Source organism: Pan troglodytes, chromosome 8 (assembly GCF_028858775.2).
Source record: "Pan troglodytes isolate AG18354 chromosome 8, NHGRI_mPanTro3-v2.0_pri, whole genome shotgun sequence".
In the NCBI taxonomy this organism is placed as follows: Eukaryota; Metazoa; Chordata; class Mammalia; order Primates; family Hominidae; genus Pan; species Pan troglodytes.
The window spans coordinates 143,307,972-143,326,136 of NC_072406.2; the positions used below are offsets into that span (position 1 = coordinate 143,307,972).

The 18,165-nt window shown below is 50.5% G+C and overlaps 1 protein-coding gene across 1 annotated transcript in view; it reads right to left on the minus strand.

Annotated features, from left to right (window-relative positions):
• TCERG1L (transcription elongation regulator 1 like) overlaps positions 1-18,165 on the minus strand; it is a 221,439-nt gene that overhangs the window by 32,991 nt on the left and 170,283 nt on the right. The window contains exon 8 of the mRNA XM_508114.8: positions 9,579-9,648. Within this exon, the coding sequence (XP_508114.6) occupies positions 9,579-9,648 (70 nt within the window). The remainder of the gene's footprint in view (positions 1-9,578; positions 9,649-18,165) is intronic.

Here is an 18,165-nt window from a genome sequence, read left to right on the forward strand (position 1 = left end):
CTCGAGCAAGTCTCTTCATTTCATCAACCCTCCATTTCTTCCTCTAGAAAGTGGAAATAATAATAGTCACAACCACTTGGGATTTGCTTGTAAGAATTAAATAAAATAAGAAGAATCCCTTACATCCACTGATGGCTCACTGTGTCAAACCTTCTCCTCATTTCATCACCAGCACAACCCCACTGTCCAGGTGGAAAAACTGACTTAATGCATTTATGGTATTTAACACAATGGCTGGTCTAGAAATAGTTTTGATGACAATGGTGATGATGATGACACAGTGATGATGGTGAGGAAGATGGTGGTGGTGGTGATGATGATGATGATATAGTGACAATGGCCATGATGATGGTGATGAAGATGATGATGATGGTGATGATGATGATGGTGATGAAGATGAAGATGATGGTGATGATGATGATGGTGGTGATGATTCTTCACCTTCATCATCTCAGGCAGCTTCTGAGCATCCACATCAGTTCTTTCCAGGCTGGGTTCCAGCCCTCTGTTCATCTGGATGACATCTCATTATTATTATTTTTTGTTTTACGGATGGGAAGAAACTGTTCTTTCTTCCAGCAAAGAGGGCTGGGAATTTATCATCAAAATACTGCCAGACTGTAAATCTGGTGTTAGACACAATGTGAAATTCTGCAGGAATCAAAGTTTCTGTGAATCTTTTGCCTTATGGGGCCTCAGACATTCTAACGTGTGGTTGTAACAAATGGTCTTCAGATGAGACAAACTTTGAAAGATCTGTATTCTCTAGTTTTTTAGCCTTGACACTGTGCAGTGCAGAAACGTGCCTCTGGCAGCTGTAAGGAAGATTGGCACATCAATCAGGGTGGGCTGCAGGCCCCTGGGTGAGATGGGAGCACAGCGGTGTCGGTTCCGCCGGCTCTGCTCTGCTCACGTGGATGGTCAGGATTCACAGCCAATGATGGCATCGAGATGGATGCCTCCCCAGGATGGATCATGGCCACCAGCAAAACCCTGGCTGTGGGGCTTGGTGCTGGCCCTGAGTAGGAACCCTGAAGGCAGCTAGGTGAACTCAGCAGGAGCAGCTGTTCCTCTGCTCTTACGCAGAGATGACACTGCCCAGTGCACAGAGATGCAGAGATGACACTGGCCAGTGCACAGAGATGGGGCTCTAGGATGGGCAGAGATGCAAAATCCTCCTGGAGGAGCGATCGTGAGTTCCCAGCTGGGGTCTGGGCTGCCTGGAATCTCCAGGGACCTGTGCCCCAGCCACAGACTCACTGTTGGCCTTTCCGGCTTGGTCAGCTCCTGACTGCCTAGCACTCCTGTTTCTGCCCTGCTCGCTTCACCTCTTCCGGGAATCACAAACCAATTACTGGCTCTGCCTAAGGCCAGACAGGCCCTACCGTGGCTGGACAGCTCACTCCCAGTCTTCAGTGTGACCACACTCATCTGTCCCGTGTGCACTTGCTGTCTGTGTAGCTGTGGCACATGGGCCATGCTGGGGAGAGGTGGCAGAATGAGGAGTGATCAGGCCATGGGAGCTGTGGCCTCCTGGACTGTCCACCATGCTGAGAGGCAGCTCTTCACCAAGGGGGAAGAGCTGAAGTCTCTCCCAGCTGAGGTTTATGAGCCACTCAGAAGGTGAAACACCTGCTGAAAAGGGTTTGCTGGTGGCCTCGTTCTGGCTGGGGGCAGAATCCCAGTGAGCAGCAAGCTCCAGCTCTGAGCCAGCTCTCAGCTGCGGGAGGCAGGGCAGCTATGTGCTGCTAGGCGGCAGCTCTGGCCTGAGCTCCTGCTTTGCGACAGACTCTGCTGGGGACTGTGTTCATCCGGCTTCAGTGCCGGCTGCCAGGCTTCCCCAGCAATTAATTAGGAGGCCCTTGAGCACCTCCCCAGGACGTGTTTCTGCACCTGTAACTTGTGCAGTCTCCTCATGTGGGAACTCACGCTGGTGGCTCCAGAGAGGCAGCACCTACCTCCACCCAGGACAGCACAGACACCAGGCCACGTCCTGTCCTTTGGCAGGTAGTTTTCTGGTAACATTTGCAAAATTACCAAAGCTCTCAACCTGAGATCTTGGTCTCAGAGCTCTCAAAACTCTGGACGGGGCCAGACAAGAGCTGAGGGAGACGGTCAGGGCACCTTGACTTGAGAATTTGGGGCATAGCTGACGGAGGCTGATTAATCACTGAAAAAGCAAACCCACAACAACAAAAACCTATTTTCTTGTCTCTACTTGCTGCCTCCAGGTGTTGATTTTAGGTAATATTGAAGGAGACACATCAGCCCAGTCACAGGCATCTCAGGACACAGGATTCTAAGGAATTCTAAGATTTAAAACAAAAACAAATGGCAGGAAACTAAATACCACTAAGGCAGAGGGGAATTGTTTTTATCTCTCCAGAGTCTAAGCACACCGAATTGTTAGAGAAACAGAACAAAAGGCCCATAGACAACATCTTCACACACTAATGAGTGAAGAACCCCACAGGAGCACCAGTGTGCATGGGCAACTCCAGGCCAAACCCTGACAGAGACAGAGACTGAGGCACGTCCCAGGCCCCGAGCACCAGCCAGCCCGCGACCCTGTCATGAGCAGCATTCCCAGGCCAGGAGGCAGCCCCCGGGCCTCTGCGGCTAAGAGGCTGATGGGAAGCAGAGGCAGACGTGAGCAGAAGCCTTCTGGGGTCCAAACCTCGGAGAAGCCCAGGTGGCCCAGGAAGTTCGAAAGGGCAGGGCCTGGGAGTATCTCATGCCAGATAAAACTGGGCCCTAAACACAGACTGGTGAGCTCAGTACAGCAGCTGCCTCAACAGACAGAGATGCCAGGGAATGGAGGGGCAGGTTCAGATAGAGTGCAATGCAGAGCGAAGGGACAGGTCCCTAAAACACAGCCCCCCGTCACAATCACAGACTCTAGGAGGGAGTCCCGGAACCACAGACCTGGAGACAGGTCCCCCAAAGACACAGCCCGTGTCACAATAGCAGACTCTAGGATGGAGTCCCAGAGCCACAGACCTGGCACGCTGCCCGGGGCCACTGCTCTTATCACCGTCTCATCTAAACAGGGATGACAGAGAACCACCACGGTCCCAGCCCACACACCACTACCAAGACCACTACCAAGAGGGACAGATGCTCAGAGAAACACCCCCAGGTGGCAGAGGAACCACAGGGAAGCATACCCAGACGTTGAATGACAATTCAGCTGACTATTCAAAAAGGAGCTAAATAGTAAAAGAAAAAAATAGATGTTATAAAATATCAGCATATGTCTTATTTTAAAATGAGTAAAAAAGAATATTGGTCAAAGTAAAGACTTGAAAAACAGTCTGAGAAAATCTGGGAAATAATTAGAAATGAAAGGGAAAAAGTGGAAATGAAGAATAAACTAGAACGAACCCAAGAGTGAATAAATGTCATAAATGATGTCATAGAAGGAATAGAAAGTGGGAAGGGAAGAGGAAATCCAGAAAGAGCATAATGACGAAGCGTCAACAGCGTGCAAAGGAGGCGACCCAGGAGGAAGCCGAGGGAGAACCAAACAGTTCACAGGTGACTCCAAGCCACGAAACAGAACAGACATGAAAGCAATTCAAGAAAATGCCCTTACAGAAGAAAGGCCTCCACCTACATTTTTATAAGATACACCTCATATCTGGGAAAACGAACCAAGAATCACCAAGATTTAGTTCTATCATTGTCTTCTAAAGGATAAAGATAGTAACTAAAATCGACTAAAACATCAGCTGTGTTTACATCCAATTCACAGTAAGTTGGTCACCTTTCGAGGATACTGGGGAACCGATGCAGTATTTTGGGAATTGATATTTAAAGGAAAGAATCAAGTGTTTATTGTGTGTTTTCAGTTTAAACGATACCTTGAGGGAGCCAATAGTTTATGAGGGTGAGTTTCTCTTTATAAAAGTAGGCAAGCTAGTAAATGTGAATAAAATGGCAGAATTAAGAGATTAGCACTTAGCAATCTCTAAGGAAGTCGTAGATCAAGATAAATCATCTGCTTGCATCACGAAAAGACAGACGAGCCGACATCACCCCTTCCTCATGGAAGGAACTCAAAGCCACCATTAGTCCTGCCAGAGCACTAATCAAACCTGACCCTGATAAAGCTCGGATCTGACGGCAGATTTACCAAAAATACAGGGGACAGAAGAAGAAGCCCCTAAACCATGCCCCAGGCATGATCTATGTCCAAACCATGCTCCAGGAATGCGATGATCTATGTCCAAATGATGGGAAATGCAACATTTGTAAAAAATCTCTTGCTTCTTCAAAAACAAATGAAGAAAATAAAAATGAAGCATAAAAGGGAAAACATCAGCAGGTTAAAAGAGGCTTAGGAGAGAGAAGCAGAGGGCAATACCCGAAACTGACTTAGTCTTGATATGAAAGCAAACCTCTAAGAGGAAAAAAAAAAAAAAAAAACAGTCAAGGAAATTTAAACCATGGCTGGAAGCCCATTTGATAATGTTAAGGAATTATTTGTTTTTTAAGATGTGACTACGTTACCATGCTTATATTTTAAAATTCCTTATATTGTACTATTATATTCTAGAATATTTACAAGTAAGATTTATATGATGTTGGGGGTTTGTTTCAGACTAATCTAGAGGGGCACTGACCAAAGCAGAAAAACGCTGGCGTTGAGTTGATGCTGGGAAATGAATGCGTGGAGGCGAACTGTGTTATTCCAGCTTTTATGTTGAACTTTTCCATAATAAAAAGTTATAAGTAGGTAAAATAACGATTACCCTTTAATTGGGTATGTTTGTTTTTTCATATATTTGTAGAGCCTTTTCAACCCAGTGTCAGGCAGCTAAGCACACACTGGACCATCTTACACCACCTATCTCTCCTATCACAATGGAACTGTTTGGCTTTGATGGAAATCACTCGTCTCCTGGGACCTTTTGAACTGACCTAACCTGTTGTATTAGTTCATTCTCACACTGCTGTAAAGAACTACCTGAGATTGGGTAATTCACCAAGAAAGGAGGTGTAACTGACTCACAGTTGCGCATGGTTCGGGAAGCCTCAGGAAACTTTCAATCTTGGTGGAAGTTGAAGAGGAAGCAAGGCCTGTTTTCCATGATGGCAGGAGACAGAGTGGATGGGGGAGACTTCCACGAACTTTTAAACCACCAAATCTTGTGAGAACTCATGCACTATCATGAGACCACCATGCAGGAAAATGCCCCCATGATCCAATCGCCTCCCACAAGTCCCCTCCCCTGACATATGCCACTTTCAGTCTGCTGATAAAGACATATCCGAGACTGGGTGATTTATTAAAAAAAAAAAAAAAGGTTGAATGGATTCACAGTTCCACGGGTCTGGGGAGCCTCACAATCACAGTGGAGGTGAAAGACGCATGTTACAAGGCGGCAGGCAAGGAGAGTGTGTGCATGGGAACTCTCCTTTATAAAACCATCAGATCTTGTAAGACTTAGTCACTATCATGAGAACAGGCAGGGAAAGACCTGCCCTGGTGATTCAATTACCTCCCACTGGGTCCCTCCCATGACACGTGGGAATTATGGGAGCTATAATTCAAGATGAGACTTGGGTACGGACACAGCCAAACCATATCACATAGGGATTACAATTCCAGATGAGGGTTAGGTGGACAGCCAGAGGAAAATCACGTCACCTGTGTCCCCCTCATGTGACCATTTCCTCTTTGGCTTCTTCCATCCTGGCTGTCCCCTCAGGGCCCACGCCCCTGTGTCCCTCTGCCTGTCATCCTGTGATCTGCTCTGACCCTCTCTTCCTCCTCGTTCAAGTTGAGCATTTCTTACCACAGAAGTGATGATCACGCTGCAGAGTTAACCTGTCATTTCTCATAATACAGAACAAATACGTTCTCTTAGGGGAGAGGAAACTACCTGAGATTGTGATAAATTTATACCTCCAAGTGGTGATACAGTGAGCCAAATATTTGACAACCAGCCTTGTGGAGAAAGTACTGAGTTTTGGGGGAAACTGACTCCCCCACTGATCAGTGGTGGGGGAGTCACTGACTAATGGACTAATACAACAGGTTAGGTCAGTTCAGTGGGGGAGTCACTGACTCCCCCAGTGATCTCTGCATCCCTGCAGGGACAGGCATCAACCCCCCGCCAAACCCTAATGACACCATAAATATGGGGTAACTGAATTATATGAAAAGAGTACTGAAAACATGCCCACCTTCTGGAGAGGAAGCAAATTGGTGGGGCATTCCCGTGAGCACGCATGCAAGCTACACTGTGCATTTCACAAGCCCTGGGCCACAGCCGCACAAAACAATCTGATGACTTAAGAAAATATATTTCCACTTCAAAACACTGCAGCAATTCCAGAAATCACAGGTGTGATTCGAGCCACGGCGTCCAGGTTTCTGATGCTCAGGCGTTCATTCTTGGGAGAAGGTGGGAGGCAACTGCAGTGATACCACTCAGCAGAGACCACCATCCTGCACACGTGAGGTCAGAGGGATAGGAGGGAGGGAACTGTTCACGGGAATGCTCCCCAGAGCCCATCTGAAACAGTTATAAAGTCAGAAGATCAAAGCAGGTCTGAACTATGAAAAGACCCATTCATCAGAAACTGGCAACACCTCCAGGCCCTGAGCAGAAAGGGGCTGAGCGGTCATGAATCTATTTTCCAGGCCCAGGGAAGATGCATGGTCTTCGCCAATGCATCCCTCTAAATAGTAAATAACAAGCTATTTGAAGTGACACTCACCACGTAGATTAGAATATTTCAGTAATTTGAATGCTTGTCATTGTGACATATTTCTCCTCCGAGAGAATTTCAGGAAAAGTTTCATGTGGACCTGAATCACTGTCACAATCGATTTAATTCCATCTGTGCATGAATGCCCAAAATGTGTATCGATTGTGCCAGGGTTCACAAGAAATGTGGGGAGTAGAGGCCGGTGTCCAAAACAATCATCATCACAGCTTATTTGCTTGTTTCTTAAACAACATAATCAGGCTGCTGATGAGTCACACATTGCAGGAGAATTTTAAGTGCTCTTTGATGAGGCAAAATTACGCTATCCACACAAAAAGGGCAGGTCCAAATGAACAGATTTCAGCAGGCCCCCTGGAGGCATGTTCTCTAACTATCTGGGCCAGATTCTGCGACATAGAAATACATAAAAGCAGCTAGGAGCTTGAGGAGTACATGGACTTATTGACAATAACCTTCCCAAAGAGGGATCAAAATGCCACGTTGATGCTGATGGTTCACCCGGCCTGGGGCGATTCGCTCTGAGCAGGAGGCGTGCAGGTTGGTGCTTCGGAAGAGCTTTGGGAAAACCTGCCCTATGGTGAAGCTTCCAAACAGAGGGCATGGCTTTGTGAACCAGCTCATGAATGAATGCGCAGGACGGGATGGGCGTGCTCAGTCCTCGGGCTGGCTGCAGAACGAACGCCAAAGCATTTCCTCTCAGATCTGAGGGGGCCCCAGCCTCCCCGAGAGTCTTCCTCTCCCACGGAATCTTCAAGGCTGGAACCAACATGGAAATGAACAGCTGCCAAAACGGAGGCAGCTCCATGCAAAACATCCGTGCATGTTTCAAAGTTGGTTTTCAGTGACGGAAGTCATTCAGATGATTAAAACTAAAATTAGCGTTTCAATGTTGTTGAAATGCCAACTGTTGGGAACTGAGGCCAGTCCCACGGGATGGGGAGTGCAGCCGGGTGATGAGGCGGACAGCCCAGCTGCTTCGGATCCCGCCTCCCACACAAGTTCAAAATTCATCAAATCATGGCCACATTCCACGTTTCCTGTGCCTCAGGAAGCTCATCTTGTGTTTTAAATTAAGCACACATATCCAAAGATCAGCAGAGACCAGCTTAGCTGAGGTCCACGTGTGACGGTGAAATCAGAGAGGCTGCACTGGGCCGTTTCCTGGAGCCCTTGGCCCCCGTCAGAGGTGCTCCTTGTCCATCCCCTGTGGCCCACACAGCATCCTTTGGCCCCCAAAAGTGACTTTCTAAGGAGGAGATTTGGGGTAGCAAGAAGACAGCTGCCCAGGAGATTGTGGGTAGGAGGCGTCCTCCTTCCACAGCCAGTGAGCCTCTGCCCTGCCACGTGCGGCCCTAGACCTCCCCACTTAGTGGCTCACAGGCTTCCACGTGCTGTGGGGCCAGGCGGCAGGAGCACTGGGGGAGGAGAGCCCTTTACCTCCTACCTGATCACCTCCCTGGCTTGGGGAAGACACTGTTATTCTTCTTTGCATTGTTTCTGAAAGTTCTGTGGTGTCTGCCTATTATCGAACCACTCAGGTCTAGTTCTACGTGTTTTGTTCATGGCTCCATCAGCACCCAGCAGAGAGAAGAGTCTGCCCTGACCGCCCTGGCTGCTGGGCCTGCTAGGTACCCTCAAGCCCAGCTCTTGCTCCCTCTTCCCCTCTCTTCCTTACCATCCTTCTGTCCTTTGCTAAAAAGTCAAAAGGACTGAAAATGTGAGAATGCGCACTGGCTCTGAGTCAAGATTTTGTTTTCCCTTCATTGTGGCAAATACTTTTTATTGCAAAACTACATTTTTTAAAAGAGAAAACGCATACGACACTGAGATTCCTGACCACTTCATTTGGGTTCCTGTTGCAGGCCTAGGGTATCCCATGAGCAGGGCTGATGCAGGAGCCTGGTGCAGGATGAACGCACCTGTGGGCTGTGGCAGGACCCAGGGTCCAACGGAACATCCAGGCATCATGGGGCCAATAACAGCCCAGCTCAGGAAGAGCCTGGGAAGCGTCCCTTATTGATTTGCCTTTCAGGGTCCTCCCCACCCTTCTCTGCCAAACATGGGGCCCAGCAGCCACAACATTCCTTCCGTCTCCCTGTTCTGGGGAACTTAAACACACACTTCCACATTCACCCCCTTATCTGAAACTCACAGGCAAGGCAGGGCAGACCAGCAGCCACACAGGAGGGGTTAAAGGGCAGGAGCCAACCCCCAACTTGATGGAAAACAGGGATTCCCTACCTCAGTGCATGGCAACTCCCAAAATCAAACCGTGACCAGCGACTTGGAAGGAGAGCTTCCCACTGGCTGTGTGCACCCTGCAGGAATGCAGGCATCATCTCCTCCACCTGTCCCAACGCCCACTGGGGCCTCTGCAAAGCCTCATCTTATACATGAGAAATCTGAGATCAGGGTTGGCTGACTTTGCCCAAAGTCATCCAGCAGGCAAGACATAGAGCTGCAGCACCAAGCCAGGGCTGCCTGACCCCTAAACTTAACCTCTGACACAGCACATGGCACCTCCTACGCACCTGGCCCCCATGACCACTCCTACAGGACTCTGGAAACACAGCAGGGCTGAGCATGTGGGCGCCTGGGTAGGCTGGGGGTGGCAGGCCCTGTGTACAGTGTCTGAAGTGCCCCAAGCCTCCGAGATACCTGCTTCGGCAGGTGCCCAGGACACTGCTAAGACAGAACCTGAAACCTCTTACCATCTGTCTAGCGGTTGAATTAGCTCTTTGCTCATAGTCAATGTGGTCAAAATGATGCCTTTTCTTTCTACACCACCTGAGTACACAGTAGGGAAAGATCTGCTGGGGAAGAGCACGGCCACCTACCGGTTCCTCTTGGTTTTCACATCTTGGTCTTCCCTGTTGTCTTCAGAACTGGACCCATCGCTGTTATCAGCTGAAAGAAAATCAGATGAACAGGGTTAGAGTTGTCAGAGCTCAGGGCTTTGGCAAAACCACCAGGTGACACTCACTTTCAAGTAGACTTATCTAGAAATTAAGACAACAGGCTTCTCTTAAAGATTGATGTGAAATCCTACGAGTTTCCTCTTGGCACACATGCTTTTACATTTCAGCAGAACAGAAATCTGACTGTGCTGTTCTGCAGAGAGGTCCTCTTTAGAGACTGTCTGTTTAGCAGGTGCTGGGCCTTCCAGAGGGGCTGGGGGGTGGAGAATTACAGGTGGGCCTCTGCTCAGCCTCAAGACGAGGCCTGGGGATGAGCAAATCTATGTCATGTTCTTGAGAGGGAACCATGAGACTGGGGCCACCTCTGCGGCCACTGCCCCAGGGAAGGGTGGCCCCCAGCAGCACCTCCAACAGGCCCACGCTCAGCTCCTCTCCATCCACTGCAACAGATAAGGAGATTCCCCTACCCCACATGTGGCCATGCCTCACTATGGACGCCCATCTACTTCCAAAAGCCAAATTGATTTTGAAGACATGATCTCTTATTTCCATTCTGAAGCAGTCAGCCCTGAAAATGTTTGATGAACTTTTGAAATGAAAAAGTAAAAAGGTGCTTTGGTGTTTCCTGTGGTTCTCCAGGAGGGAAGAGGAAAGATGAGCGTGCAGATGGTCTGGAGTGTCATCGCTTCTGCCCTGACAGGTGGAGTGACTTCCACATGTGCCGAGCCTCACAACGGCCTCCCACCTGCTTCTCATTCTGTGTCTACCTCTGGCTCATTCCGCCCCACCCAGCTTGGGTGGCCAACTGAGCTGGGCTGGGCTAGGCTGAACTAGTCTGGGCTGGGCAGAGTTTCTCTCCATCTTCCCATCCAGCCTTGGGCCACCTTCCCAGTGACCGCTGAGCCTGCACCTCCTTCCTGGGAGGGTCTGCAATGAAAACAGCGCTCAGCTTAGGATGAGCGCAGAGTTGATGAGAAAAGACATCAGTTTCAACAACTGCAGGGGCCTCCGCACATTTTCTTTCTATAAAACCCGACAATTCTCCCTACACCTGTTTTTAGAATCTCAATAATGGCTCTGTTACCAGCTCACAGTTCAAATCTATTTACAGGCTTGTTTTCAATGTGCAGCGTGGGGCCCTTGGTAAGAGGAGAGGGTCAGGCTCTGGAAGCCCCGGCTCATCGCAGTCATGCTGCATCATCCTTGTGGGGCCTCTGCCACCTGAGCTGCCCAGGCAGCTCATGGTCACCCCTGCCCACGAGCCACAGGACCACAGAGGCTGCCGTAGCAGGACCAGGGTGCAGTGTGTCTGCCCTGCACCTTCCAGCAAGGCTGCAGTATCCGTCATGCACACCCTGTGTGGGTGCTCCACCCTTCTGAAAGGATGCAGGCCTAGGAGGAAGGAATTCCCGTGGGCAGTGCAGAGCGGGGGATGAGCAGAACTTGGCCCTGGAAGGGCGGAGGAGCCACAGCCCAGGCGGAGCTTCCTGGCTTTTCAGCAGCCCCTGGTCCTGAACCTGGCAGTGCTGACTCCGGAGCTGGACTGCTGTGCCCTGGGGGCCGCCCTGTGCCCTGAAGGTGTCTTTCAGCCTCCTTGATCCCTGCCCCCTCCCCACCATGCTAACGAAAATGCCTCCAGAAGTTCCCAAATGTCCACAGGGGTAAATTTGCCCTCCCCAGTTGAGAGCCACTGGTCTAGAGCCAAGACCATTGATAATAACTGAGGGGCCATGGAAGGGAAGAGAGGACACTGGAGGGTATCCACTTCCTCCTCTCTGGCTGCCTTCTGCGCGTGCTCCACAGCCCAACACAGCCCTCCAGGCTGGGACCCCAAAGGACACACTTTATGCCCCCTGCTTCCCAAGCTTCACTCGTGCCAAGCCCAGCACCTCCAGGCATTTCTGGCTTTTTTTGAGACGGAGTCTCACTCTGCCCAGCTTCAGGACGAGGGCCTTGGGGTGAGCACTTCTGCGTCATGTTCTTGAGAGGAAACTATGAGACTGGGGCCACCTCTGTGGCTGCTGCCCCAGGGAGGGGTGGCCCCCAGCAGTGCCTCGCCCAGGCCCACCCTCAGAGGCTCTCCATGTTCAGCCTGTCACCCAGGCTGGAGTACAGTGGTGTGATCTCGGCTCACTGCAACCTCCACTTCCCGGGCTCAAGCAATTCTCCTGCCTCAGCCTCCTAAGCAGCTGGAATCACAGGCACCCGCCACCACACCAGGCTAATTTTTGTGTTTTTAGTAGAGACAGGGTTTTACCATGTTGGCCAGGTTGGTCTTGAACTCCTGACCCCAAGTGATTCGCCCCCCTCAGCCTTCCATAATGCTGGGATTACAGGCGTGAGCCACCATGCCGGGCCACCTCCAGGCATTTCTACTTCCTGGCTGTGGGAACCTCCTCTTCCCATTCAAACTGAGGGCACTGGCCAGGTGCGGTGGCTCACGTCGGTAATCCCAGCACTTTGGGAAGCAGAGGTGGGTGGATCATGAGGTCAGGAGTTCGAGACCAGCCTGGCCAGCATGGTGAAACCTCGTTTCTACTAAAAATATAAAAATTAGCCGGGTGTGGTGGCAGGTGCCTATAATCCCAGCTACTCAGGAGGCTGAGGCAGGAGAATCACTTGAAAACAGAAGGCAGAGGTGGCAGTGAGCCGAGATTGTGCCACTGCACTCCAGCCTGGGTGAAAGATCAAAACTCTGTCTCAGAAAACAACAAACAAACAAACAAACAAAAAACCGAGGGCACCCTGGGCACCCTGCTCCCTGCCTCAGCCTCTCCACCCCAACACCCTCCAAGGAAGTGCAGTATTCCTTGGCTGTGCCCCTGAGTCCTCTCCCGCTGGGGCGCTGGGTCCTGAGCTCTCACTGTGCCCTTCCGGTTTTCCCTCCCTGGTGCCCTGGCTTCTCCCTGGTCCCTCCTGGTCGTTCCTCCCTGGGTCAGTGGGCCTTCTGGCCGTCTCATCCGGAGGCACCGGGGCCTCACAGAGGCTCTCTCAACTCCCCAGGCCCTCCGCCTGACTGCCTTTCTGCACCTCGTGGCGTTTGAAATCTTTTCCAAGGTGTGCCTCCTGCCTGCTGTGTCCGGGGAGGGAGCATTCCAGCTCTGCCTGGAAGAAGGCATGGGAGTGGCACCTCTCCTCCACCCACACCAGAATGTACCCAGGGAGGCCATGGGGGAAACATCCACATTTCTTACAGCTTAAAAAATGAGGTCATACAATTACACACATATTATTTAAAGTACATGTGTATAATATTGGTAATTTTTTAGGGTTTTAAACATTGGTTTGTTTCGAATAGTTTCAACATGGGCAAAGCTTTCCTAATTATGATCCAGACTCATAAACAAAAATATGTATAAATTTAACAGACTTAGAGAATACAAAACCAGAGGGGTTGCCGTGCACAACGGCAGCATAGCAAGCTCTCTGGTTGGGTCTCCACCAAGACTGCCGTCAAGCTGTAGCGGGATTAGAAGTAAGTATTTCAGCTCTCTGGAAGCAGATCAGACACTTATAAAAGCTAGGGCTGGTGTAACAATAATGCTAGAGGCCGAGTGCGATGGCTTATGTCTGTAATCCCAGCACTTTGGGACGCAGAGGTGGGCAGATCACCTGAGGTCAGGAGTTCGAGACCAGCCTGGCCCACATGGTGAAACCCCGTCTCTACTAAAATACAAAAATTAGCCGGGTGTGGTGGCACATGTCTGTAATCTCAGCACTCAGGAGGTTGAGGCAGGAGAATTTTGTGAACCCAGGAGAGTTCAATTTTTTGAACTCTGTAGTGAGCCAAGATGGCACCACTGCACTCCAGCCTGTGCGACAGAGTGAAACTCTGTCTCAAATAATAATACTGAAAAAAAAGAATAGCACTAGAGAGGCTGCCATTCTCTGCTGACTGCAAAGACAAGGGAACAGAAGCTTCAGTCACCACACACGGTGAGGAATACAGGCTTCACGGGCATCACACATGGATGGCTCCAGCCTGCACAAGCCCACATCAGCGATCTCTGGGAAGTGGGAGAATCTGATTTCCAGCAAAGTTGCCCCGTTACGATGCCTAGCATATCTACTTTTCAACAAAAAACTCAGAAGCACGAAAACCAGGAAAGTAGGGCCGATTCATCTGACAAAAGCTATTTCACAGAAATCATCCCTGAACAAGTCCATGTGTAAAAATTAACGCAGACGGAGCTAACTGTACAAGTTACAAGTATAAGGGTTGTTGAAGAAAACATAAGGGAAAAATCTTTGGGACCCTGCTTCATCATTGCAGAGTTCTGCTATGGGTGAGGAAAGAGTTGTAGAAATAGGTAGTGTTGACAGCTCTCCAACATTGTGAACATACTGAACGCCACTGAATTGTACATTTACACATGGTTAAACGGTCAGCTTCACGTTATATATATTTTACCACAGCGAGAAAAAAAAATCAAGGACAACTTGTTCTATGGCAAAAAAATCGAAAGACCAGTAAAATATTATAATAATATTGTAGCCAAACACTGTTAGCCTTGATCTTCAAGTCCAAATAACTCAATAAGAAAGATAAGGAACACAAACACAAAACAAATGGCCAGCAAACCTGTGAAAAACTGTTCAATTTCACTCAAAATGAAAGCAATGCCAACTGAAGCAAAGAATGGCTTTAAGAATTAAGTCTCAAGCTCTACAGTGCTAAGGAGATCCTGCAGAATCTACCAGTACAAGTGTGAACTGATCAGTCTCTTTGGGAGAAGATTCGGCAGTACCTGCCCAAAATCTAAAATGCACGTACCTTTTGAGCCAACAATTCTAATAATGTGAAATTACACAATCGATATGTTTGCAGAAACACTCCTAAGGTAAAAACCTAGGTACAAAGATGATCTTTCCAGCACTGTGTGTGTGAGCACAAAGCATATGACCCAGATGTCCATCCAAGAGGAGGCTCTGAGGAAGTCATCATGCATCCAGACAGGGCAAGGGTGGGGGGACAGGAGATGGATAGGAGAGAAAAGCAGGGGATTGGAGGGAGAGGGAACTGGGTGCGGGAGGCAGGGAGGCTCTGAGTCTGAAAGACAGCCAAGACGCATTACAGGTGCGGTGCAGACAGCGTGCAGCAGCATGTCAATCTCTAACACGTTTTATTAATGCACACACACCAATATCTAGGTATGTTTTAAATGTATTGTTTTTTATGCATTTGCCAGCAAGGCTATGCATATGTGTGTGTGTGTCTGTGTGTGTGTGTGTGTGTCTGTGTGTATGTGTGCCTGTGTATGTGTCTGTGTGTATGTGTACGTGTGTGTTTCTGTATGTATACGTGTGTCTGTGTGTGCTTGTGTGTCTGTGTGCATATATGTGTGTGTATGTGTATGCATCTGTGTGTGTCTCTGTGTATGTGTCTGTGTGTGTATATATGCATTTGTGTGTGTGTCTGAGTGTGTTTGTAAGTCACTGAGTTCAGGGAATGTGGCTGGCTGCATCAGGTAGTAGAAGTCCTGAGTCTCTGAGTCAAATGTCTTCCTTTCTGTGAGTGGTGGGGAATATACCTAATTTTGTCAGTCTTCTTAGAGAGGGTAGGCACAACCTTTGGTAAAACTTACTATGGAATCACAGGAGCTGAATGTTGGTGTGTAAGGCAAATTCGCATTCAGATGGGATCCTAGGCACGCCTAAACTTCCCACGCATCACATTTCTCTCATACGCAGAATGCACCCTACGAATACAGAGAGGTCCAGTTTTGGTATCTGTGGGTGCCTGGCTGGACCTGCTGGTGGACCCAGCCCCTGCACAGCCAGGCCTCTCACCTCCGGTGCAGGTGATACCCCCACCCCTGCTCCTGGCAGGAGCTCAGCCCCACAGGACCCTGCTGCCCAGTGGCCCTGAGCTGTGTGCTCTGCCCTCTCTGATGGGGCCTCCTGCTCTGCATCCTGTCCGATGTCCTACCCTACTCGCTCGGATCCTGAGTCCTGAGGAGGATGGGGCTTGGTAGGTTAGAAGGTAGTGTCATCCTCCCTCCCCCAGAACAGCTGCACTCAACCCTGTGAGTTGGATGTGAACCCCAGGTCACGCCTTAACCTCAGGTCCCCCCCATCTGGGCAGCACTCAGGCTCAGCATCTTCGTGGAAAAGTCAGCGTTCTCCCAGGACTGTGGCTTTCCTGGGCACAAAGAGGGGCACAGTGGGGGGTCCTCCTGCACGGGCCAGGACCCCAGAGAGCACCTTGCAGGGACTGGGCCAGAACTCATCCACAGGCAGGCAGCGGTGCGAGGGGTGCCCAGGAGGCAAACAAGGGCGGGCACCAGGACGAGATGGAGAGCCGGAGCCCTTGGTGGAGAGGGCAAGGCACATGGTCCTGTGCTGCCACAGGGCAGCAGGGTCCTGTGGGCTGAGCTCCTGCCAGGAGAGGTGGTGGAGGTGCCGCCTGCACTGGAGGGCAAGAGGCCTGGCTGTGCAGGGGCTGGGTTTGATCCACCCCACTCCACCAGCAGGTCCAGCCAGGTGCTCACAGATGCTGAAACTGGACTTCTCTGTATTCCTAGATTGCATCCTGCGTATGAGAGAAATTTGATGGGTGTGGAGTTTAGGGATAGAAAGAGCCGTAGCAGAGCTGCAACTACCCCGAATAGGACATGGACCTGACACGGCCACTTTGCATTGCTAGGCCTGGGCTCCCAGCTGAAACTCAGGGAGGAAGTTCTAGATTTGGTCAATAATCATAATGGGGAACCTCTCCGTGGCCACTTGGAAATGCCACACCACGGGTGCTGTGATCTCTGCAGGGCTTCCCCGAGCCTTCCACTCTTTGAGGCTCACTGTCCCCAGACAGCCATCCTCCAGCCCTCTCAGCTCAGACTCAAGCGCACCTTCTTCCTCCTGCCTTAGAGCTCAAAACACACCCTTTACCTCCCCTCCCTGCCTCCTGGGGTCCAGTGTGAGTGACCGTGCCTCAGGGAGAGGCCCCTGGCTGCTGCACGGGGTCACCCCACTCCACCCATCCATTGTTGCTTGCTTCTCTTCCCCAACCCGCAAGGCATAGCGCTCCCTGCCCAACATCTGCTCATCTTTGGCGTCCTGTGTCTAGCCCAGTGCTTGGCCAGTCACCAGTCCCTAAATAAAGGATTGGTTCAGAACAAAATGAACTTCCTCTCCTCCCTCCCTTCCCTTGCTCCCTTCCTTCTTTCCTTTCCTTTCCTTTCCTCCTTTCCAACTTCCCCTCCCTTCCCTTTCTTTCCTTTGCTCCTGGCCCTGGAGGTGGTTGGTGGCTTGATGTCTTAGGTCCTGGCGGAAACTACTCTGAAAAACGCTATTCTAGCGTCTCTCTTTCTCCACCGAATTCACTGGTGCATCCAGGAGCCTGGCTCAGCCCCTGCCCTGCCCACCCAGCCTCCCAGCTGAGGCCAAACACAGCAAGCTGAGGGGTGAGTGTGATCAGAGTGTCCTAGAGACTCTCCCAGCTCCCGCACATCCCAGCTCACTCCTTCCCTTGCACCGGCTGCCCTGCAAGCTCCACCCTCACACTCGACTTTCTGCACAGTCAACTCAGGATTCTGCAAGGAAGAGACACCTGTCGCAGCTCACCTGCTTCATCTTGGCATCACGTTACAGAGACTAAACAAAGTGGGCACTACAATGGAGCTTAGCAAACAAGCCACCTGGATCATTCATTGTGCAAAGAGGAGGCTCAGGCCCCGGAGGCCAGCAGAGGGTGCCATGATATGAAGGCCAGGATTTCTCCCAGAGAGCCTGGGGCAGGTGGGATCCAGGTGGGCAGAGCCTCCCACATCGCCCTGAATCCTCACAGACAGAACCACACTAGCTCACCACCCTCCAGGGCTCTGGCATTTGTGTTTTCAGTGGCCCTGGGTACCCCCAAGTGCCCTGGCTGCCTGGGCCCCTGGTGAGATAGATCCAGTGTGCGCTGTCTACTCTGACAAACTCTTAGGAAAGTGACCCATTCACCAGTCACAGCTGTGTTTACTCACCGGACAATTTTACATCCTACTTGGTGAAATGAATGTCATTATCAATTTACATTGGTCTTGAATATAAATGGCTAAAGCGTTTACAGAGCAATTAAGCCCAGTGAAGTTCACATCATCTGCCCGCAGACTAGGGAGGGACAGTGTTGAGTACACGGCTGCTGCAGCTGCTGCCTGGTGAGCTCGCACCAAGAGTCACCTGTGTCCATCACAGGCTGCCCTCAGGTCTGGCATCAGACCCGCCGGGGTGCAAATCCCCATTCCCCTTCAGTAGAGGTGTGGCCCTGGGCAAGTTAGATAAGCTCCTTTTTAAATTCCCTCTTCTGTAAAGCAGGCATGAGACACAGATTCATGCCCCCCACCATTCCCAAGCAATGTCCACATCTGAATCCTGGAAGGTGTGCATACACTGGGCTACCTGGCAGAAAGGATGGAGGCTGCTAAACAGCTCCCCTTGAGGTGCGAGACCATCCTGTCATCCAGGTGGCCCCATAGACCACAGGGACCCTTCAGAGTGGAAGCGGGAGGCAGAAGGGCCAGAG